The sequence below is a fragment of the Myotis nattereri genome (genome assembly GCF_964212035.1).
Source record: "Myotis nattereri genome assembly, chromosome: 19".
NCBI lineage: Eukaryota > Metazoa > Chordata > Mammalia > Chiroptera > Vespertilionidae > Myotis > Myotis nattereri.
The window spans coordinates 22673145-22697711 of NC_138095.1; the positions used below are offsets into that span (position 1 = coordinate 22673145).

Here is a 24567-nt window from a genome sequence, read left to right on the forward strand (position 1 = left end):
GATCTCGCCCCATTGAAGTGCTGGTCGTAGACAGCCACACCCTTCCTAGATGGGGGAAATCTCCCCAGGCCGCTGCTTAAATCCTGTAAGTCATGACCAGCAGATGAAGGCCTTTGGGGCCAAGCACCTCATGATGTCTGGGCTGTCCTCCCAGTCTTGGGAAACCACTTTCTCTCTTGCGCATGTATTGGTTGACTCTTACGTGTGATCAGAATAGTCCCGAGGACTCCCTAGTGGGCTGCTAGTTGTAGCAACATTTCTTGAGCAAGGGTTCGGCTGAAGGAGTTTCCTAATTCTGTGCTGGGTGTCCACATGGACGGTAGCTCCCTCAGGGACGGAGCAACAGAGATGGGTGCCCCAGAGGGGAGAGGTCAGATGCGGGCAACCACCATCCTAGCACCCGGATCCTGCCGTCGACAGCCCATCCGCCCGAGTTCCTGTCTGCATGTGTCACCTATTTGCATGGGCCACAGTGGTCCCTGGCACTTCCGAGGAGAGGCACGCCAGGCATGTCTTTCCAAGGCCTGCAGGGTAGAAACACTTGGGCCTCCTGTTGCTCCTCGTTGTTTGTTTAGGAAAATGAAGGCCAGGATGGACAGAGCTACCATGTGTTTGCTTCCTCTCATTCCCATGTAAAGCAGTTTATAAGGAAAGTTCTTCAGAAGAAAATCCAGCTGCCCCCCCACCCCCCCACACACACACCCGCCTCTGTGCACACCTGTTTTTGGAGCAGGTTAAAGAGAGGGGAAGGTCATTATCCAGGGAGCCGCTAAAGCTCTCATTCACAAGGCCAAGCAGAGCATGCCCTCTCTCTGTTTTATCGCCGTCCGTGCCCCCCTGTGGCTCTCGGGACGAAAACCCAGCTTTTCAGTGTGGGCTCCATGGCCCCGACGTTGGCCCTGGCTCAGGCCTCACCGCCTGGTTCTCCAGCCCTGCTCCCGCTCGGGGCTTCTCCCTAGGCCGTATCTTCCACCAGGAAGCCAGTTTCCTCCCCTTTCTGCTCATCCTTCAGTTCTCAGCTTCCACGTCACCTCCTCAGAGAGGCCTTCCTAGATCCACATCTGATTGGGAGTTTCCGTTATAGGCACTCACTTAATTAATGACCAACTGACTGCCAATGACGTCGTCCTCCCCCCCCCACCCCCCCCCACTGCTGGGAGGTTATTCTGTGAAGGTAGGGGGTCTCTACCTGGCTCCCACTTATCATCCCGCTGCTTGGCACAAGGTGGTAGGTCCACAATACGTATTTGCTAAAGAAATGATTGATGGAATGAAGGAATCAGAATACATGAGTGAATGGAGACCACTCAGTCATTTACACTTTAGTGTGAATTTTTTTGTATCTGAGACCTTACTTAGCACCCTGGTGAGATGGGGAGGAGAGCCTTCATCATCCGTCCATCATTAGTCCTAAGCTTTTGGGTTTATGGTGGACTCCGATTCCCTCCAGGGGACTGAGCTCTGCTCTCAGAGAGGTCAGGTCTGGGATGCTGACAGACTCAATGTCAAAGGTTGAATGTCATAGGCTGGCATGGCAGGTGGGGACATGGGCTGGCCCCTGGGACAGGAAGAAGAGCTTCAGGACTGGAGTGATGCCAACCCCCAGTGAATGCTTCAGAATTGGCCTTAAGAACATGATTGTCTGACGGAGAGCATTCTATACCTGCAAGGCGACAGGATTCTGGGACTTTCTGTGGTCGCCGGCCAGACTCCATGCTCAATAGTTTCCGGAAGCAATTATGTGCCCTGGGGGCCCTGGGAGTATCTGTGGGTGTCCCCTGTAACTCCAGCCAGCAGAATCTTACAAAAAGGCACTTCGGATGGCATCACTCTTGTCTTTGAAACCTGCCACCGGCTTCCCCAAAAGTACTTCAGTTCCCCTCCCAGGCCCTGCATGGTCTCGCCCGCTGACCTCTCTAGCTGGCTCTCCCTCTTCTCCTTTCTCTATGGGCTGCCCGTTGGCTCAGCTGATCCGACCCGTTTCTAATCTGGAATCCTCCCATGTGCTGACTTCCTGCACAACGTCAAGGCCTGAACTGAAGCTTCCAGGGTGACCTAGCAGAAGGCTTCTCACACGTTCGCGTGCCCGGAAATCGCTTGGGTATCGTGTCACGGTGCGGCTGCTGCCTCCGTGGCTGGGGGTGGGGCCTGAGGTTCCAACGTTTCAGTGGAGGCAGCCCCTGGGAGCCCGTGAGAAATGCAGACGCCCAGGCCCTGCCCTGGACCTCATCTGAACTTGAATCTGCACGTTGCCGTCAGCTCACCAGCTGCGAGTTCTGGTGTAGAGCAACTCTTAGGGGCACGCGACCACCTTTCTGGTGGCTCCTGGGGATCCTCTTGGTTCGGGGCGACACCAGGCCTGGCCCGGGCACCATGATTTTTGTTACTGAGTCTGGCCTGTTGGAATCTATCTATACCCATGAGCTCGGACAAAATGAGACCAGTCCGGCCCGGCCGCCGTGGGTCAGTGGTTGAGTGTTGACCTATGAACCAGGAGGTCACGGTTTGATTCCTGGTCAGAGCACATGCCCAGGTTGCGGGCTCGGTCCCTAGTGGGGGGCGTGCAGGGGGCAGCTGATCGATGATTCTCTCTCATCGTTGATATTTTTCTCTCTCTCTCTCTCCCTCTCCCTTCCTTTCTGAACTCAATAAAAAATAATAATAATGAGACCAGTCCGGGAGCTACTCCCCTCAATGGGGAGAGAAGAAACAGAACTGGCTGAGACAAGAACAAGGAGGGGTGCTGACAGGTGGGGGTGGGTTCCCCGAGGGCCGGCAGCCCACACGGCATGCCCCCAAATGACCTGCGCTGGTTAAGTGTCAGGGGAGATCGCCAGGACTTTTCTTAGCAGAGCCCGGTGGCCTTGCTCCAGTTGGTCTTGATGACATTTCCCAGCCGAGTGGGCCATGCCCTTTCCGACAGGATCTCGGAGGGAAGGCCACCAGGTTACGGGGAACTTGGCAAGGCAGGAAAATCCTGGCCTTTGTGACCTGTGTATCCAGAGGTCATCTTCTCACTCCTAGAGAGGGAGAGTGGGTGGGCTCCCCAGTCCCACGGGAAAGTCACGGCCGCCCTGGGTGTCTGAGGATTCGGGGCAGCCCACTCTCCCGAGGTCACCGCTGGCCCTCACTTCCTGCCTCTGCGGAGCTCTTGTTCTCCAGGTCGTAGCGCTGTCCCTTTGTGGCTGGCGGAGATCCCAGCGTGGGGTCTGGCTCCCTACATCCCCTGCCACCCACCTCACAGCCCCCACAAATCTGAGTCACGATGTTGGAAGCGTCACCAGAGTAGCATGACGTTGGCGTGCAGACCAGCCAACTTAAAATGGCACAGGAGATAAAAGAACAGACTTATTCCTGAATGTTCTCTGGCCCACCCCACCCTGCAGGGGTTTGCACTGGCTACCCATCCCAGGGAGTGCCTGGCCTTGGGCCATCTCATTGGTCTCTCTCTTACTTCCTCACTCAAATTCTCCTCCCAGCCTTCCACTCTGCAAAGGAGTTCCTCTATCTCCAGCCCCAGGCCTGACGCTCCCAGACCCACCTCTGCAGAGCCCAAGGGCATCATGCTTTCAGCTGCTGGAGAGCTTTCTGGACCATTAGCAGCAGCAGAGACCTGCAGGGGGTGAGGGCCCGCCCTTTACCGCGAGGCACCCTCTGCAGCGGGCACTTGTGGTTTCCAATCGCATTTTCTTCTCTCTTTAGAGGAGCTTCTGGTAGAAGGCCGAGTCCCTGAGGCACATGATCGACAATCTTTTATGTCATTCATTCATTCACTTATTCGTTCAACACGTACGTATTGAGCAAGGTCAGTGTGCTGAGTGCAGATGCGGGAGGAACAAAGACAGATGTGCTTGTTTCGTGACGGATGGCTCACTTCACCTGTGACCGTGGTGACAGGGAGAGCGATTAATACTCTAGGTATCGCCTAATACTTAAGTAAAAGCCGCTGTGGAGGGGCGTGAGTATTCTCCTCGCAAAGGGATTCACGACAGGATTAAATAAAGCCAGAGGAGTCCAGCCTCGGGAGGGCCCCCGGGGACCAGCTCATCCACGGCGTCACGAGGCAGCGGTGGAAACGGAGGTTTAAAAAGCTTAAGAGACTTGATTCTAGTTAGTTACTCGGCAGTGCCAGACCCAGCCGGTCATCTCCAGCTGTGCCGTTTCATTCCCAGGACTGGTCTCTCTCCATCATGCCTTGCGTCATGCAGCGATACTCCAATGACAGTGAGGATAATAATAATAATGTTGTGGGGTAGGGTTTTTTTTTTTTTGGGGGGGGGGGATGCTTTCTATGTCCCCAACACTGTCCTAAGTGCTTTCATGTTACCACATTATTCTCATAGAAATCCCAGTAATGCCACTGAGAGAGTGCTGAGGCACAGAGACATGAAGCAACCGGTTGAAGGTCACACAGCACAGAAGGGTTCTAATTCAGGCCATCTGGTTCCTGGGCCCCACACCCTGAGTCACAAACCCTCTACAGCTTCTCTTTCAAGGGGGACTCCCGGACCAGGAGCCCCTGTAGAGGAATTTGTGTCCACCCACATATTTAAAGGGAGGCACTTCTGCATTGAACAGAATTTCAGTGCTATGTAAACCAACGCTTGGATTCTTACCTTTCGGCCGATCTTTTAAAGTACAGAGTTGCTATGTATAGAGCTGCCTTTAAAGTCTGTAAAGCCCTGCCGTTAAAATAGCATAAAAGCAGTTCATGTGATGTGTGTGACAAGAACGGAAATGTGATCAAAAGATACAGGTGAAATGCGACTGTGGGCCCAGCGCGTTCGAAATGCCTGCAGACTTTACAGAGTGAGATGTTTGTGAATAAACTCATTCAAACCCCAACTGGTTGTGGTCTTCTTGAGAAGCAGCTAGATTTAGGGGACCGCTCCCCCCCCCCCCAAATCAAGTGTCTCTTAGCAGGGACTGGATTAAATATTGTAATTAATCAAGTAAGGTCAAGCATATTTACTGGTCAAAAATCTTCTAATTGGAGCCCTGCCAGTGTGGCTCAGTGGTTGAGCATCGACCTTTGAACCAGGAGGTCACAGTTCAATTCCTGGTCAGGGCACATGCCTGGATTGTGGGCTCCGTCCCCAGAGTGGGGCATGGAGGAGGCAGCTGATCAATGATTCTCTCTCATCATTGATGTTTCTCTTTCTCCCCTCCCTTCCTTCCTGATATCAATAAAAAAAATATTTTTAAAGACCTTCTAATTGGAGTCTTAGGAGTTGACTTTTCCCACGTATGCTTAATTTCCAGAATAACCCTCCCATCAGCCCCACCCCCAGGTTTGACAGTCCAGGGATTTCTCACTCACTGTGAGTTGGAAGTCCCAGTAAAACCCAGAATCTGCAACAGGTAAGGCCAGTGAGTTCAGTGAGTTTTCTAGTTAGCTTTTCTCCTTGAAGCTTCTGTCAAAATTAACCCTGGAGCCCTAGCCGGTTTGGCTCAGTGAACAGAGCATCAGCCTGCGGACTGAAGGGTCCCAGGTTCGATTCAAGTCAAGGGCACATACCTCAGTTGCAGGCTCCCGGCCCTGGTTGGGGGCATGCAAGAGGCAACCAATTGATGTGTCTCTCTCATCGCTGTTTCTCTCTCTCTCCTGCTCCCTTCTACACTCTCTCTCTAAAAAAAGAAAACAACGGAAAAAATATCCTCGGGCGAGGATTAAAAAAACAAAATGAACCCCGGAGAATATAAACTTGAATGAGTCCATCTCAGCAACACCTGCCCTAGTCAAGGGAAGTGCTAGGAAAGAGAACATTCAAAGTGTGGAGTTTTGTCTATTAACACAAGCAGCGTGAGCCCGAAAAGCCATTTAAATCATCTGGGGGAGGCGGAGGGAGGACACTCATTTCCAAGGGAGCATTGCTGGCTGAGTACAAATGGGTGGCTGTTTATTTTCTCTCCTCCCTGTAAAGGCTGTAATGATGACTGGCTGGGGATGGTGTTTAGCAACCGGATCCAGCAGGTCAGTTATGACAACTTCATCATTGTCATTCGTGCCTTTTGTTTGCGGCCAACACAAAACTGTTCAGCCTTAAGAGAGTCCAGGGCAAGACAGAGAAGGGGGTGGGGAGGGGGGAGGTGGAGAAAGTGAGAGAGCAAAGGAGAGAGACAGGGAATCAGGCTGGCACACTCGTAATCCCCTTGGGGGCCCAGTCAGCTGACTTCAGTGGTGGAGGGGGATCCAAGTTTGGACTCCCTGTTTTTCCTTCTAAAAGGGCAATTGCTCGTGTTTATGAAGGCTAATCATGTTTGCCCATTTGGGTTCCTAGAAATGCCCCAGGGAGCTGTTATTTTTGGTAAGGGGTCTTCCTGCTTCAAGGGTAAAGACTGAATGGTTTCAGTAGCTAGCATGCTCGGGTGAAATAAAGCAAAATAAACAGAGGAAGTGCAGTAGCCTTTGCTGGAGACCTACTGGGTGTCAGCCAAGGTGCACAGTTCTTGTTTGTTTGTTTGTGGGGTTTTCTTGCTAATCCTCACCCGAGGAAAAATTTTCCATTGATTTTTATAATGGAAGGGAGGAAGGGAGGGGCAGAGGAAGAGAGAGAGAGAGAAAACAAATGTGAGAGAGACACATGGGTTGGTTGCCTCCCACAGGTGTCCTGACTGGGACTGGGGACCGAACCTGCAACCCAGATACATGCCCTTGACCGGGAATCGTACTCTTCTGTGCACAGGCCAGCACTCTAACCACTGAGCGACACAGGCCAGGGTGCAAGGTGCATTTGTACATGTTTTCTCTCCTCTGTCTTTCCAACAGCCCTGGGGGTAGTGGCGTCATGCCCACTGTGGTAAAGAGAACAGTGACGCCTCTGAGATCACCCAGCTAGTCCAGAGCAGAGCAGGGATTCCAATTCAGGTGCGTCTCCTGTCCCAGTCTTACTACACCACGCTGCAAACCCCCAAAACAAACAACCTCCCCCCCCCCCAACAAAACAAAAAAGAAAAAACCCACCCCCACCAAAAAAAATTCTTAACGGAGTCAAAGAGGCAAGTTTAAACATCTCGGCATTTGGAAGGCCATAAAAAGGCAGGCAGGCGTATGTACGTATTTGATGATCTGATCATGACAAAGGTGGAATGAGAAAAAGGCATACTGAAAGAAACTGCATTAATGAAATCATTAAATGTGTTACAGGATTTTTGGGGAACTTACCCTTCCTCCTGGGGTGCTCCTTGACAAGACATTCTGTGTTCCTGTTTTTAGGCAAAAGAGAAGAAAAAAAAAAAGTGGGTGGGAGTTGAAAGCTTGATATTTGGCTCATGCAAATCAAAGTCTTGGTCTCCTTCCAGTATTTCCGTGCTCCTTGGTCATGTAGAGTTTCTGCTGCCCAACCACACTCCTTCGACGCATGCTCTTCCTTCTCCTACCCCGCTTGTTTTTTTTCCGGATAACTTGACTAACACCGTGCCGTGAATCTTGAAAAACATCTGGTAAAACTGGCCAATGGTGGTGGCAGGCACACAGGGGACAGATGGGGGGGAGAAGCAGGGGGTTTGGTGTTGTGAGAGAGGGAGAGAGATAGAGAACGAAGGAGGGTAGGGTTCTTGCCATGACCAAATCAGGCTGCTCCCCTCCTGCTGGGATATGACATGGAATGCCCAAAATTCAACTTGAACGTTTCCGGTGAACCTTCCAAGCAACGGAGGACACAACACGTTCTCAAGTCCTAGTGCCATCTAGGCTCGTGGCGCAATGGGATCAAGGCGGATGAATGAAAGGGATTTAAACACATTAATCCATTCCCAGCTCAGGTCTCTGGAAGGCTTCTGGGGGTCCTGTCACAGCGGTCCAGTGTGCCGCATGGGCTCCGAACGTGTGCCAGGGTGTACACCGCTGTGGAAAAGCAAGAAGCCGATGAAAACCCCGGGCCCACGTGGGGAGTGGTGACCAGACTCTGAGAATGCGGATCAGGAAGCTGGAAATTCCCTCTTGCCTTGGCGTTTCGGCTTCTGGCTTTTCCACTTCCCTAAGTCGCCCCTGTGGTGCTCAGCAGCGCTCCCCAATTGTCCGGACCTGGGCACCGCAAGGGCAGGAGGACCAGGTCGAATTCTCAGAGGCCACTTAGGACCCCAACGCACACCCCTCGCCAGGCCCCAGTGCAGCCGGCAGCTCCTCCATCAGGGGGACCCCTAAGGGCAGCTCGGCTTCCAGGGGGTAGCTCTCCCCCCACGTTGCCCGGCGGCGGCTGGGCATGAAACGAGCAAACTTTCTCCAGCTGTTGGGTTTCTCTTTGCTGAGTTTACACTGGGGATGTTCAGGGTCAGGAGTGGGTTCGGGGGCGCTGTTTAGGGGCGACCTTGACCTCGGCTTCAGCATCACCCGCGGGGACATGGCTGGGGCCGCCGCAGACCTCCTGGAGGAAGGGCGATTGGACTCCCCAGTTCGAGAGTCGCCGTGTCCCGGGCACAAGAGACCTCCCGCGGCCCCTCGGGTCGTGGGCCTCGGTCCCGCGCACGTGGCCCTGGGGGCGGGCGTGGAGAGTGGGGGCGTTTTGGATGAAAGGGGCGTGAGAGCCAGAGGCGGGGGGCGGGAAGTCGGGAGGAGGGGGAGGAGAGGAAGTCCCTCGTGGCCACCCCAAGGGGAGGGCGGGACCGTGCCTGCGGGGACTCGGTGGGGAGGCGCGGGGAGGAGGGCCCGGGGGTCAGTCCGAGCGCCGAGGGGCACCGACTGCGGGGCGCGCGCTCTCCGAGCCGACCCCTCGCGGAAGGGGCGGGGACCGGTGCGCGCGCGGGGGGCGGGGCGGGGTGACCCCGCGGGCGCGAGGCAGCGGCGCGCGCCGGGCACTGAGCGGGGCGCGGGGGGGCGCGCGCGCGAGGGGAGGGGGGCGCGCAGGCGGGAGCGCGCGGGGGGGGGCTGCCCCGGGGCGGCCCCCCCACGTCGGGGCGCGGCGGGCGGCGGCGGCGGGAGCGCGTCCCGTCCGGGTCCCGAGGAGCCGCCGCCGCCGCCGCTGCCGGTCGCCAACATGGCGGACCTCGAGGCCGTGCTGGCCGATGTCAGCTACCTGATGGCGATGGAGAAGAGCAAGGCGACCCCGGCCGCCCGCGCCAGCAAGAGGATCGTCCTGCCCGAGCCCAGGTACCGGCTCCCCGGGTCCGCGCGGCCGGCCCCCCGCGGCCGCCAGCGACCCCCTGCGTCCGGGAAGGTCGGGCGCCCGGCTGCTGCCGCCCCGCGACTTTGGGGAGCGGGCGCTGCGGGGCTGGCCTCGCGGTTCCTGGGGTCCCCGTCTGAGAAACGGGGCCGCGGAGGGCTGTTGGGGGGACTCGGGGAGAGCGCGCCGCCAAGCGCCCCGCGCGCAGCGAGCGGGCGCCCCAGCGAGGGGCTGCGGGAGGCGGTGGTGACTTCGCTGGGGCAGCTCCGGACTGGCCGCCCCTTCTGTCCCGTCCCTGTCGCAGTCCAGCCCGATCTGGGTCCATCCCCCTGTGCTCCCCGTCCCCTTGCTGTGGCTCCCTCCGGCCCCCTCCCTGTTACTCCCTGGGGCTCCGTTCCCGGCTCCTGGCCGTCCCCCTTCCAGCTCCATCCTCCCCGCCCCCGCGGGGCTCCTGCTCCGGGCGCGCAGGTGGAGTGAGTGCCTTTTGTCCCAGGTACTGCGGCCGCAGTTGGCAGTGCGTGTTCCCCGGCAGCTGCCATAGTCCCGTGGCCCTCCTTTCCCTCTTCTCTGCGGCCCCCGCAGGAATGAGAGGCGTGTGACCCCACAGTTTTCTTGTGGGCGCTGAGTGTGTCCCCTGAGCGGCTCCCCTCAACTTGCAGACCTGCGGGTGGCACTTTGCTAAAAGGTTGAAATCGGATTCCCTTAGAAACGCACATGGAAGGGGTGCCTCCGGGCAGGAATTTGTTGTTGAAATGACCAGGGAAGGGCCCTGGGGAATTGGCAAGGGGCTTGGTGAGGCCATGACCAAGTTGTCATTTTTTTTTTTTCTCGAAAACCATTTATTACTGATGAGCTAGTAAAAAAAAGACTTCACTAGTTCATGGTCTTAGCAGAAAAGATTCTTCAGCAGATGAATTGTGAGTTGCTAACGGCATATCAAAAGCATTCCAGTCGCCTTCTCCCCTCCCCCGGTTTCTTTCCCTAATTAACACCATCCCCAGCCGTACAGGGAACGTGGCTTCTTGACTCTAAGGAGCTCTTGGTGGACTTAGCGATAACAAGGGGCATCGCCTGGGCAGTGAGTTGGAAGCCGTGTCATTTTGTAGGATGTTGGAATCTCCACCAAAGCCCTTCTCCCTTGGAGAGCATCAGCCCTGGAAGCATCCTCCACCCAAGATTGGCTTCAGGGATGCCTTGACATAAGGAAACAAAATCTTTCATTATCAGCCGCTTTGAGTGGGTTGTTGTGAAAAGCCAAATTGTGTAAATGAACACGTGCTTGCTCCCTACCTTGGGCCTCCTGGCCCCGCTGAGCCCAGGCATGGCGTTGGTTTTGCGGGATTGCCCTTTGGAGCGCAGTGCCAAGCAGTCAAAAACCCGGGCAAAGTGCAGACCCTTGGGGGCCTTGTGAAATGAACAGCTCCTGTTCCAGACTGGAACCCACCCGAAGCTCATGGACACATCAGCTCTGTTTACAATTTCCGGCAAATGGGAAGGAGACGAAGTAGAACAAGAACCCCTCCAAATCAAACCTGAATTTCATTTTTTTTCTTAAAATCGGCGTTTCTCTAAATGTGGTATAAAATGCTGAATTCCTTTTTCTCCTGCCTTCCCCACTCTTCCTAAAGGGCCCTAAATATTTAGTTCCTCTATATAAATTTAATAAGTATGAACTCAGGCAGTTTTTTGGGGGGTGTGTGAGATATAGAATATTACTAAAATTAGGAACTTCTGCTCTTTTTTCTCTCCCCTCAATGTTTCGAAGTTAATGTGACTTCTGCTTTTTATTGCCCCTAAGAATGTACGTACTTGTTAGGGTATTCACTTCCTTGTATAAATGTCTTTGTTTAGGTGGCGTTCTGTAGCAAGTCTTTTTTTCTTTAAGGCAGAATTAGTGACTGCGAGCATATTTCTTATGATATCTTAGAAATGGGAAACATCTACAGGAGAGTAATTTTAGGAAACAGCTCCTTAGCAATTGATATTCTGTTGCTATTTTTAAAATAGACTCTTGAGTGAGGCAGTTGGGACCTCCTCCAGGGAGCCTCGTTTTTTGTTTGTTTGTTTTGGTGTTTATCTCAGTGGCTTTGGCTTCAGGGCTTTAGATTTGTAATGTGACACTTTTACACCAGTGGTTCCCAACCTTTTTTTTGGCCACGCCCCACCTAAGCATCTCTCAAATCCTGATGCCCTCCCCCCACCCCCCATGACATAGCATTTTTATTATTCAAAAAGTGGACTCCTACTCAGGTGGAGGAAGCCTAAGAGGCCATTAGCTTGGTCTAAACAAGCTTCTGAAGAACACGGCATCCATGAAAGAGAAAAATAAAAGAACAAAAGGACCGCTGAAGTCCTGAGGAAGACATCACTAAGAAATTGTTAAAAAAAAAAAAAAAATAAGACTATGAAGTGATACAAAAAAAATAGCAAATAAAGTTTCAAAACACCTACTAGAGAACTGAAATGCATCAATAGGTCACAATACATATATATATATATATATATATATATACTGTATATGAGGCCCCTAGAGCTGTAAGAAATGCAAAAAACTCAGTTAATAACCCATTCTCGAATTGCCCCCCCCCCCCTTAAAAATCAAATTGCCCCCCTGTGGGGCGTGTGCCCCAGGTTGGGAACCACTGCTTTACACAGTCACCACCACTGCTTGGGCTGAGGTAGGATTCGTTTACAGTGAGATTATCAGGTAAAAACATCTTGCAGTTTTTGTCTACCACTGGATGGCAGTTGGCGGCCTACCTGCTGGATTTCGGGGTGGAAGGTTGGGGATTTCTAGATACGGTAAGGAAGTTAACTTCATGTTAAAATGCCTCAGCAGAGTGACTCAGAAAGACTAGTGTGATTTCACTCTTTCTGTAAAGGTTACTGGTCAGATGTTTTTGTGTTTCCTCCTTCATTTTGGAGTGACCCATGTGATCACCCGTCTTTGGTGGAGCGGTTCGATGTGTAGCTTTAGTATCTAAGCGAGAAACATAAAACCAGTCACTGGCTCATCACGGGTGACTTTTTATTTTTTCCAGCGGATGACTTGAAGTCACCACAGTCTTCTGTGCGCTTCCTTATTTTAGGGACTTTGCCTTTCCCTCAGTTTTACAGAAGAAAAGCAACAGAATCTAGCTGTTTTCAATGAAATGCTGGGGCTGCATTCCCTTGCTGTTCAGAGGTGGGGTGGGGGTAGGGGGTGGAAATCTCAGAAAAATGGAACATTCTGCCCAGAGGAGATGGTACTTGCGTGAGATCGCAAGAGGCAACCGGTTTGTCATGTTGACACATTATTCAATTAATGGACCCATGAGTGTAAAAGCTGACTATTTGTTCAAATCCTAGAGCTGCTTATTTACTGAGACATGTGTTGAGCTGATGAAACTGATAATGGGATCTACTGGGAAGAGTAAACTGATCCAGGGACTCACTGGGCCGGCCCAGCGACAAACACCAGCATGTTAGAAAAGAAATATTTTTATTTAATAGGGTCCGCTTCCTAAGCCAAGGCCTACAGGGGACCAGCATCTTAAGTAAGGCCTGGAATGATCAAGGCAGCTTTTGCTTTAGGTGCGTTCCTCTTTTAACCCTTTGCGAGAAGAATGAAACTTGGTTGACTGGGACTCCCACATGGTGGCAAGAGATTGAGTGACAGGAAGTTGATCTCTCCCCAGAGGTGTCATTTCTGCTTATGAAGACATTGAAAATTTTGGATCATCAGTTGCAAAGCTTATCCTTTCGAAGCATTCGTACAATATGATAGGAAGGCCTGAAAACAACTTTTTTTTTTAAAATATATTTTTATTGGCTTCAGAGGGGAAGGGAGAGGGAGAGAGAGAGAAAAACATCAATGAGAGAGAATCATCGATTGGCTGCCTCCTGCACGCCCCCTACTGGGGACTGAGCCCGCAACCCTGGCATGTGCCCTTGACCAGAATCGAACCTGGGACCCTTCAGTCCACAGGCCGATGCTCTATCCACTGAGCCCAACCAGCCAAGGGCTGAAAACAACATCTTAAAGACAGTCCCTAAAGAGATTTGTCGGATTGTTGATCACATTCATTCTGTAGCTGGTTGTAGAGCCATTTCTCTGAGCCACCCAAAGGGGGCGCCCTGAGGAATCCGACCTAGACCCCAGCCCCTTCCTTCACGGGGCTCACAGTCTAGGCAGCGGTTCTCAATCTGTGGGTCGCGACCCCTTTTGGCGGTGGTCGAAGGACCCTTCCACAGGGGTCGCCTAAGACCATCCTGCATATCAGATATTTACATGACGATTCATCACAGTAGCAACATTACAGTTATGAAGTAGCAGCGAAAATAATTTTATGGTTGGGTCACAACATGAGGAACTGTATTTAAAGGGCCGGAAGGTTGAGAACCACTGGACTCTAGTGGGAAATGCACAGAGAGTTGAGTGAAGAAAGAGATTTCCTCCAAAGAAGCTGCTTGAAGATTGTGCAGCACCTGGACGGCTGTGATGAGTCCGAATTCAGAGAACACATTACCTTAACTCACTGTTTGACCAGTAGGCCGCTCACGAAGGAGCTATCTAGCCGTGGTGATGTCAGGTGGGAGTTTGCATCTTCCTGTGTGTGACACGATTGGGTGGAGAGGGAGCTGTTTTGTTTCTTCGTCTCTGGAAATGGAGTTTCTTCGCTCATTTCCCAAACCCCTATCAATCCCTGAGTGATTGGTGGGCCTCTTGAAATAGTCCTGCCTGTTTGGGGTGTAGGGAGATTCTCTGCCTGCACTTTCTGTTATACCCCACCCCTACCCCCACCCCCACCCCCACCCGCCCCAGCCTAACTTGGAGCTGGAAAGTCAGTGATGGAAGAAAGAATAGCTTCCGGGGAGACAGGACTCTGTTGTTGCTGGGGGCCTGTCTATGGATTCCCCAGCGGTGATGGTCTTGCTTCTTTTTCACGAAGGAAGGGACAGACGTAATTTGTACCCTCCGGTCATCATTTCATTCTCGGTCAGAGCTGATTTGTGCCATGGACTTGCCGATGTAAGCGCTGGGTGTAGCTGTCTGTTCTCAGAAATAGACGTTCCAGGGCCGTCAGCCGGGGGCCTGGAGGCGGCCCCCAGAGCCCGGCGCTGTGGATGGGCAGCCCACTTAGATCCCTGCGAGGCCCAGGCAGGCCCATCTGCGCTGGGCAGACGTCGCAGGCTCAGCGCCCCCTCGGCGCGCTGCCCTCGGCTTTGCCAAACATCTGTTGGGACCAGGATGGGAACTTCTGGCTCGGGCACCGAAGCTCGCGGAAGGAGAGAGGAGGCCTTCAGCCGTCAGGGGCTGGCCAGCGGGGCGGGGAACTCAGGGTCTTAGACAACAGGCGCCGGGGTCCCTGGAGCCCTGACCGGGGAAGGGAAAGAGAACTTGAACTTCCATGAAGCAGCGGCAGCATAATCACCACCATTTATCGGGAGCTCGCCCTCCACCAGGCCGTTCGCAGATGGGCACCTGGCCTCCCGGGTGTCATCGCGGGAGCAGCAGCAGGTGCCCAGGGAGGTGTACGTGAAAGCCCTCTGCCCGGTGCCAGCTGAACGTGGCCCCGGTCTCCCTGAACCTGGGTTCTTTCTACCTCGCTGTGCCCCCTCTCGGACATGAGCACCCGCCCCTCTTCTTTTGCAAGGAATGGACAGAATAGCGATCCTTTTTGTTTGTTTGTTTGTTTGTTTGTGTGCCTGGGGAGAAGTCACTTTCCGGCGTCTCCACCAGCGACGGGCGCAGCGTTTGCGAAGTGCGGACGGTCCTCGGATAGAGCGGCTGCTCCCCCCGGGCCCACGCGAGCAGTAATTATGACTAAGTGAATACGCAGTTTGTTCCTTATTTCCCATGAGGAGCGTGAGGGTTAAATGCCTGTTCTGTTTAACACAAAAAGTGCAATCTTGCTGCTCTTAATGAGAAGTTGTATAACAGGCCGCTTTCTCCCCCCCAGCCCCCCTCCGGCCTCCAAATAATATTTCCACGACTAAGAAAAGAGGGCAGCTCAGGCTCCTCCCCGCCCCCTGCCCCCGAAATCCCCGTTCCTGGGAAAAAGGTGAAAGGGCAAGACGGCATTTTTGTCTTTTCTTTGCCGTAAAAAATCGCTTTCCATTCAGATAACCGTCCTTCGTGGCTTTCCTTCGTGACTCAAGCCGTGCATCGGAGGCTGCTGCAGGGGAAACTGTACCGGGTGCAGGGCGGTGCTGTCTGGCCCTGTGCTCCGGGCCCTGGCCCTGGGGAAATGGGAATGATTTAGTTAGCCTCTTTTACTTGCTGATGAAGTCCTCTGTATGGGAGGTAATTTGCATGCTAATGAGGCTGGATGTCCCAGACCTGCCTCCTCTGCTTCTATTTCTCGCTCCTTTATTCCTCTCTGTTTTTATCATTGATTAGAAGTCAGAACCCCTGGGCCTGTGTTTGATTGCTTCTGGGGTCTCCAGCGCAGGAGACCTGACACACCGCGGCTCCTCGCTCACATCCCGTGAGCGTACCTTCCGACTCGGGGAGTCTTCTCCGAGGTCGGCTAGGCTCCAGCGTCAGCGTGGAGGGTAAACATATTCCATTACTTTGTCCAGGACGTTATAGGAAAAGCCCGCCAGAGGAGACAGCGAAAACAGTCTTGCAGCTTCTAGACCCTGTGATTGGTGGTTGGTAACCGTCCGCCTAGACCAGTGACGGCGAACCTATGACACGCGTGTCAGAGGTGACACGCGAACTCATTTTTTGGGTTGATTTTTCTTTGTTAAATGGCATTTAGATATATAAAATAAATATCAAAAATATAAGTCTTTGTTTTACTATGGGTTGCAGATATTAAAAAATTTCTGTATGTGACATGGCACCCAGAGTTAAGTTAGGGTTTTTCAAAATGCTGACACGCCGAGCTCAAAAGGTTCGCCGTCACTGTCCTAGACCCAGCCTTGGGCCTGCACTCTCGTTTGCTGCCATTTCCTTCTTCCAGGGTCTCCGGAGCTGGAAAAGGCGATTATGTGAAAGTAGCCGGGACAGACCTTCACCCTCAGTGAACGTGAAGGCCCGCTATCATCGCCGGCCCCTCGTTGTCCTGTGTCCTCTCCACTGTACGATGCCGTACTACAATAAAAGAGAAAGTTCTAGATTAGGAGCCAGGAAACACGGGCCTGGTATCACTGGCAACTTGCCACAGGGTCTCGGTAAGTCACTTCCATTTCCATTTTGGTGCAATGCGAAAGCCATTCATTTCGGATCCTAAAATGTCCCAGTCAAAATCTCAGCCTCTCGGGAGCCTTTTCCGTCCATGCCATGTGTTGGTAAACAGGAGAGAAGCCTGATTTCAGACACAGACAACTCAAAAGAAAATGATTGGAGGGCGTATTAAAAGATGGCTTTCTTTTCACGGCACCATGGGGGGGTGGTGGCTGGGGTTATATGCAGTCCAAGATGTAACGCCTTCAGAAAGCACAGCATGGTAGGTATGAGGCCGTGTTGCACGGAGACCCTTGTGCCATGCGCTCGGAGGGACAGGTGCAGGAGGCAGGACTTCTGGACAGTTGAATTGTTGAAACGACAGGGAAGAGCAAAAGTTGACCTTAGACCCGTAGTAGGTGCATTTTCCAGATTTCTTCTAGATTTTCTTCCTCTAGCTCTGTTGTGGCTATGTGTCTAGAACAGCCGTGGGCAAACTACGGCCCGTTTGAAATGAATAAAACTAAAAAAAAAAAAAAAAAAAAAGACCGTACCCTTTTATGTAATGATGTTTACTTTGAATTTATATTAGTTCACACAAACATTCCATCCATGCTTTTGTTCCGGCCCTCCGGTCCAGTTTAAGAACCCATTGTGGCCCTCGAGTCAGAAAGTTTGCCCACCCCTGGTCTAGAACCTTCTCCACATGGTGCCCCACTTGGTTACTCTTCTTTCTTCTCTTCCTCTCCCCATTTATTTTCTCCCTTCCTCCCTTCATTCATCCATTCATCCGTCCATCCATCCGTCCATCCATCCATCCATTCATCCATCCATCCATCCATCCATCCGGCTCTGGTCTATGTTGGCTTCAGTCTGAGTTCACAAGCATCCTACTCTTGATTATAGGGAACTAAGCAATTAGGAGAGTTGACTCACCCTTCAGAGGTCTTGGCTTTAGTAAAATGCACCAAAAGTCAGCATCCAAAAGCAGCAGGCTTCAGTGCAGTGAGCACAAGGCGGATGATCCGTTCTAGTCTTCCTCAGACATCAGCAGGTCGCGCATTCCTAACCTAACATGTGGTGCCTCATGCTTGCAAAGGTCTTGGAGGACGGCCAGTCTAGCTGCCTGGGATGGGTGACTGGCTTCTGGCACCTGGGCCACCTGGAGGAGCACCTTTCTGTGGAGTTAGGAAGCTCTCTTGTAAACCCTCCGTTCACCCACCTCTTCCTGTCGCTTTGCGGTCATGCAACACCAGTGCCATCTCCTTCCAACGAGGGAGATCTTCAAATATTTGAAGGCAGCCTTTCATAGGAAGTTGTGCCGAGTTCCTCAGGTCATTCATTCCTCATATCACGCTGACACCTGCATGTTCTGGAATCTCTGCTCGTCCATCCGAACATTACCTGGCTAAGTAAGATGACTCAAGCTTATGAAGACTAAAAAGGTATCTGCAACATTACTGTGATGAATTTAGTGATGGCAAAACTGGTCACAAATCCTATTTCAGGTGTGTGTGTGCCGGTCCCTGTAAAGTTCCATTCTAGGGAGAAACTCTTTGGTTCCTCAAATGATTTAACATTCATTCCAGCGGTTTGATTAGGGGGATAATGTTTCCCATTAGCCGGAATCTGGAAGCTAGACACCGGCCCCATGCGTAAGACAATGGTTGTCGTTTACTTAGTGCTAAGCAAGTGCTAGGCATGCATGCATAATTTTTAGATTGTCATGAGCTAAAGTATTTTAGGAAGAACGCGAAGCTTTAATTGTGTCGAAGTCTCCCTGTGAGGGCTTCAGGGTGTAAGTTTCATACATTCAAAGACCTACAGCTCTATTCGCCGGAAGAGGTGGCCGTTTCTTCATTCTCAGCGGCACCGCGCGCCTGAACAACACGCTCTTGGTTTGTGCGTTGTGTAATTAAGTCAGTCCATTGCTTTCCGTTATCTTATCTGGAAAGATAACGCTGGCTATATTTTCAGGCTGTTTCTTCTAAATTTTCTGGGTCTGTATTGCTGTTGATAAGGGCTTAAGTTAAAAATGAACTAGAAAGTTCCACGGGAAGGCATTTGCACAGCTGTGAAATACTGCAGACTTTCAGTTTGCCTCGTGACTAAGGCTGGGATGACATTTTAGACGTATCTCTTAAAAATATGAGGCTTTTGCTGTTCGTTAGAGGGGAGTTTCATACTCTGGATAGAAATGGAATGCGTCCTAATGGGTGAGGTCGTGGGGCTTTCCTACACACCTTTAACGGGCCACACTTTTTTCACCTACATTTGCTACGGTCTTTTCTTATAACTGGGAAAGGAATTGTGCAGTGACTCTTGCCATGACAGCCGTATGGAGTGTCAAGTTCTTCTGCTCTTTGTATTTCTTTTCTTATAACGACGCCCTGACTGGGAGAGAAATTGTACAGTGACTCTTGTCATGACAACGCTAAGTATGGAGTGTCAAGTTTTTGTTTTCCACTTAGGACTTGCTTCCTCCTGTTTTGTTTTCAGTGGCCGTGGAGGGAGGCTTATTATTTATGCAAAACTTCTCAAATAGAATTGGTCTAGAAGGGAAAGGTGTTTCCTGCACAATAGCAATTTCTAAGTAATGAATGAGAAGCTACTAACTATGTCAATAATCTTCCCTCCCCTCCCCCCACCCCCCGGAAAAAAAAGAAAAGAAAAGAAAAACGGAGTTTTTGTGGTGAGGCATTTCTTAGGGTTTAGTCATTGGGTTGATTGTTTTGTTTTTTGTTTTTTTTTTAAAATTTCGTGTGGAAAACTTTGTGTTTCTGTCCTTTAAATCAAGCGGACCGGGGATTGGTATTTTAAATTATTTTTTTAAAATCAGGCTATTTTATTTAAAAAAGCGTATTTTTCTCTAGTCATTTCATCCTGGAAACGTTTAATGAGGTAGATGGTGGAAACTCCTTCAGATGAGATTGGAGTTACCGCATGCCTCTGTGGGGTCGGATATATGATGACAGAACAGACAGCAAAGCAGGACTCTCCTGAAGTGCCTCAGTGGTCCACACTCCCTTTCTCCCCCCCTCAGGAAACTCTCTGGAAACCGGGGTATAACTTGGATCGGTATTGACACGATCACGATGGGAGGTCAACGTTTGGACTTACTATTTAGATCTGTGTATGTATATAACTTACTAAACCCAGTGACATCTGATACCCTATTTTATATTTATCTGATAGGTTTAAATTTAGAGGGGGAAAAACCTCCACTAATACTTGTATGTAGTATTTAAAAAAAAAAATTTTTTTTTAAATTGATTTCAAAGAGGAAGGGAGAGGGAGAGAGAGAGAGAGAGACAGAAACATCCATGATGAGAGAGAATCCTTGATCGGCTGCCTCCTGCACATCCCACACTGGGGATCGAGCCCGCCACCTGGGCATGTGCCCCGACCGGGAATAGAACTGTGACCCCCTGGTTCATAAGTCGACACTCAACCACTGAGCCATGCTGGCCGGGCTATAGTGTGTTACAGTTTTACACATATTAACTCTTTTTAGTTCTTACAATTCTCTGTAGTAAGGAGAGATTAAAAAAAGACAAATTTATTCTAGACTTGTCCTCGATGTGGAGATGTTGGAAGGCATGTTTTGCTTATTTGGGGGGGGGGGAGGGGTGCTGGCTGTCTCCTCACACACTAGGTCAGGGGTCCTCAAACTACGGCCCGCGGGCCACATGCAAATACAGATATTGTATTTGTTCCCGTTTTGTTTTTTTACTTCAAAATAAGAGATGTGCAGTGTGCATAGGAATTTGTTCATAGTTGTTTTTTAAACTATAGTCCGGCCCTCCAACGGTCTGAGGGACAGTGAACGGGCCCCCTGTTTAAAAAGTTTGAGGACCCCTGCACTAGTGTCTTTCCTGTGGTCTTGGAGGCGACCCCCAGCCTTTCAGCCTCAGAAACTAGACTTTTCTCACGGTCCCGAGCATCTCTCTGTCTCTTATTGTGAAATTCACGTCCATCAGCCAAGTCGGCCTGACCAACCCATTCTCTTCTTAGAGGCAGGTGGTTCTTGTTTTAAAATCAAAGACCCCTTTGAGACTCTATGAAGCTAGAGGCTCCCACCCCCCAGAACGCATGAACTCACATGGGAGATGACCTGAAAGCCAAACTATAACGAAAATGTCAAATCTGCTACTTTCCGCTCGACGCTAACTCTCCTAGGAGCCCAGATGCCCCAGGTCTGAGGGAGCAGAGCCTGCTGCCCCCCCGGTTGCCCCCTGGACGTGGCGCGGCCTACAGAAGGTGGCACAGCCAGCACGGGCCTGGCCGTGACCCATGAATGGGTCAGAAGGTGGCTTTGTGGCTTTCAGCTCCAGCTGTGAGCGAGTCATCTCTCCCCGGGTGGCCTTCCACTGGGCGTGGAATACTCGGATTCCCTGCCAGCCAGCGGCTCTGGTGTCACTTGTCTTTCCGTATTCCTCTGCTTCCTGTTCTCATTGGTGGCCGGCCTCCGCTGGGCTTGGGGATACAGTCACTGAAGCCACGGCCAAGGCCAGCCCGCTCCGGAGCCTTTGGCCTTTCTCTGCCCTTTGTCGTTATGTCCTGATGAAAATCTTTTATTCTCTGAGGGCAGGCTTTTCCCCTTATTTTTAGATTCTTGGAAACATCTCCGCAATACTCATCACCTCCCGATTTAGAAGGAGGAAGTTCAGGTTCAGAGAGAAGCTAATTGCTCAAAGTCACATTGATAGCACAGGGCACAGTTGAGCCTCAGTGGAAATTCTGTGCACGTTAACAGACTATCTTTTGCCACGGAAATCATCTCAGAGAAGAAGGTCCTTATATTTGGGTAGCGGAACATTGTCCATTTCAGATGTTACCAACACAGTTTGCGAATGCATGAATGCATCGTCTTCATTCAATGGAAGGTTACCAGCTACAGGAACCTGAAGTGGTACTTCAGTAGCTTACATATCATTTCCCTGGAGACTCTGATTTAATAATAAATATATGGACAATTCCTTTAGAGATAAGGTGTCGGCAATTTCATGTTAGGTGGTAGGATAGTTATCGATGATGATGGCAGTGCTATAAACTAGGAGAAGCTACACGTCAAGGGTCCTGAATATTTTCTCACCCCAAACACTGTTTTGTAATTTCACATGCACCTTTATCTTAAAAAACAAAATGCAGATCCCTATCTCTCCCTGACACTAGGCACACGGGTATCCTTGGCTTGAACATACTTGTCAGTTACTCTCAATACATGAAGGATTTTTTTTCCTGTTGAACTTGATAACTGTTGCTAGTGCTGCATTCTACGCTGTGATAGGAAATGAATGAGCCAGGTCACGTGTTTAACTTTTACACAGAAAGGTGGTTGAGGTCATATGGGGGTGGAGCTCTGATTGTCAAGAACTCACTCGTGAGCCTGTTTGCGGCCGGCCCTCTTCACGCAGTGGCACGCGGAGAGAGGAGTCTCAGTTGTCTGAATTGCTGCTTGATGTGCCATAAAATCGCGATTTACCCAGCCCCGTGCTCAGAATCACAAGTGCTATTGCAGTGAATAGCTTACCTGTGTGTCTTTGGACCCGTGTGTTCTGCAGAGTAAACCTCCCCCTCCCCCCCCCCCCCCCCAATAGAAAGAAGTAAGAAAGATACAGGCATTTTCAGTTTTGCTAGATGATGCCATGTGGTCCTCTAGATTTTTAAGGATAAACAGAACGGCGTTCAGAGGTCTCAGTGTTATTATTTCAAGGTGTTTCATATAGACTCTATAGATACCGCTGGGTAATAAGAATTAAGATCTTAACTGTAAACGAAGAGGTACATGAGTACATGACAGGAGCTGAGTAAAAACCCTGGAAGGTTAAAATTTGAATTGGAAAGTCATTTTTAAATTCCTGATTTTTTTCTTTTCTTTGCAAATACATGTCTTCGTCATGTCTAGTCATGGAAAAATCTCATCTCAGTGGGCGACCGCACCACTGCACCTGACTCAGGCAAGGTGTGTGTGGTCAGGGGCTGGGCAAGCAGCCAGGGACCCGTGCTTTCTGTTGTATCAGAAGGGATTCTCCTGGCCACAGGCTGGACAGGGAGAACATCCAAAGAACACGCCTGCCGCTGGTTAAAATACTTTGTGTCTGTTCAGACCCTGTGGTGGGCAGAGGAATGGCCTCCTGAAAAGGTCCACGTCCTAATCCCAGGAGCTGGGACTCTTGTTAGGCCATGGGGCAAGAGGGTCGGTTGCAGGTGGAGTTCGGGTGGCTAATGTGCTGACGTCATGATAAAGAGATTACCCCTGGTTTCTGGGGGAGGCCATCTGCCGGTGCTGGCCTTGAGGCTAGAATGGGGGCCCTGGGCCCAGGCACGTGGGCCGTAGGGAGATGGGGTCTCCCCTCGCTACACAGCCCTGCTGGCAGTTGGAGCTCAGCCCAGCGAGACCCGTCTCAGGCTTCTAGCCTACACATCCGTTAGATAATAAATGTCTGTTGTTTTAAGCCGCCAAGTGTGCAATAAAATGTTCCATCAGCAATACATAGGAAGCTACCATACACGTGTTTCTATAGCAGAGATTCCCCAAACAAGTAGGAAAACAAAACTCCTTATTGATCCTCCTCGGCTGTGAAAATAGGCCGCCAGCTCTGTCTAGTGGCCGGCTCTTTCTATCTCAACTGGCATCTGATACACACACACACATATTTACAACATCTGTTTGTTTATATGTATATATAGTTCCTTTATATTGATATATCATATATTTACTATATGTTTAAATATATATATGTAAATATATATATATATTTGCAGTGCATTGTGGGAAATGATGCCACGGTGCCATTGGACATGCGGTGGAAAGTGAAGTGGGACTTACCTGTGCACGAGCTGGGGAAGGCATCACAGTGTTAGTGAGCCCGACCCGGATCCTGGAAGATGTGTAGAAGGTTTTCATGTCAAGAGAAGCATTCGAGGGAATCCTACTTACCGGAGTATCGGGCAGTGAAAAGAGTCAAGTGCGGCTGCTCTAGAAGCAAGATGGTGGCAGGAGGCGGTTGATGAGCTGGGTGGGATCCCCTTTGGAACTGCTCCCTATATTGTGCCAAGGAGTTTGGACCTTGGGCCAAAATAGAGGCCCTCAGATATCTTTTAAAATGAGATCATTACGTGTAGAATGGCTCTTGGAGGCCAGGAGGACGCTCCAGGCTCCTGCGGAGTCCCCCCTCCTGCAGCCTCTCTCCCTGAGCGCTAACTTCACACAGACAACAACACAGCAGTGAAACGGAAGCTGCTTATGTACTGCTGCTGATTCAAAAGTATTTTGACAGTAGGTGAATGGAATCTCAAATGCTTATTGTTACCCATTTGAAGGGGAAAGTTTAGAGCCCCAAGTTTTCGTAGCGTTGATTAGGTAAACTGGTGACCCCAACCATTTGTTCACCCTTCAAATTGCATCTGTTTGGGAATGGCTTTGTGCATGGCGCTTTTTGGCCTGTGAAATTCGAGTATGCTACGTGTCACTTTAATATCAGGTCATCTATTGCCAAGAAAATGACATTAAAAACATGATGTGGGTTGTCAAAATGTTGTAGAAAAACCGCAAAGGAATGCACGTTTAGCTTAATTGGGTTGCGATCTTCTGAATGTAAATGGTCCCATGCCGAATTGCCTAGCGATATGTAAATTATATGCAAGACTTTTCTGCCAAGGATCTGAGGAACCCCGGAAACTTGAGAAGAGTGGATAGCAAGCTGTGCCAGGCACTTCTGCGGACCTCTTCAGAGCCTATCTGGCCGAGCTCTGTGGTTTTGAACCTAGTGGTAAAGTTTTTATTGCGACATTGGATAACACAGCTCTATTTTGAGTGTTTAATGAATAGTTAGTGGAAAATATTTAGTAACTACAAACGAAAGAAAGCAATTTCCTTTTGGGGGAATTGCATCTTGGTCTGACTGCTTAGTCATCTTATCTTTTAAAACAATCTGCCTTTTTGGTTTCTCGGTGGTGGTTCGTGATGATAACAGCTCTCGCTGTGTGGTGCTTCTGAGGGCGCCCTCTTGCCATCTCGCTTGATCCTCACAGCTCTCTTCTGCACTCTGCCTTTTGTAGGTGATATGTTGGTTGCCTCCTGCACGGGCCCGCCCCGACCAGGGCCCGGGCCAGGGAGGAACCTGCAGCCGAGGTACGTGCCCTTGGCCGAAATCGAACCCGGGACCCTTCATTCCACAGGCCGACGCTCTAGCCACTGAGCCAAACCAGCCAGGGCTAAAATATAGAGGCTTTTAATAATGGGAGATATCTAGTTATGTCATACGTACATACTGCATACGTACGGTAGTGTCTCTGCTAGTAAGGTGG

General features: G+C 50.8%; 1 protein-coding gene across 5 annotated transcripts in view; it reads left to right on the forward strand.

Moving 5' to 3' along the window:
* The first annotated feature begins 8879 nt into the window (after positions 1–8879).
* The window catches only part of GRK3 (G protein-coupled receptor kinase 3), a 79759-nt gene continuing 64071 nt past the window's right edge, over positions 8880–24567 (forward strand). For 2 of the 5 annotated variants that reach the window (XM_081113702.1, XM_081113703.1), the window contains exon 1: positions 8880–9088. In XM_081113702.1, coding sequence (XP_080969828.1) covers positions 8976–9088 — 113 coding nt within the window. In that variant the 5' untranslated portion in view covers positions 8880–8975. Of the gene's footprint in view, positions 9089–15807; positions 16263–24567 lie in introns of those variants that run through there. The other 3 variants (XM_081113705.1, XM_081113706.1, XM_081113704.1) reach the window with 2 other exon arrangements.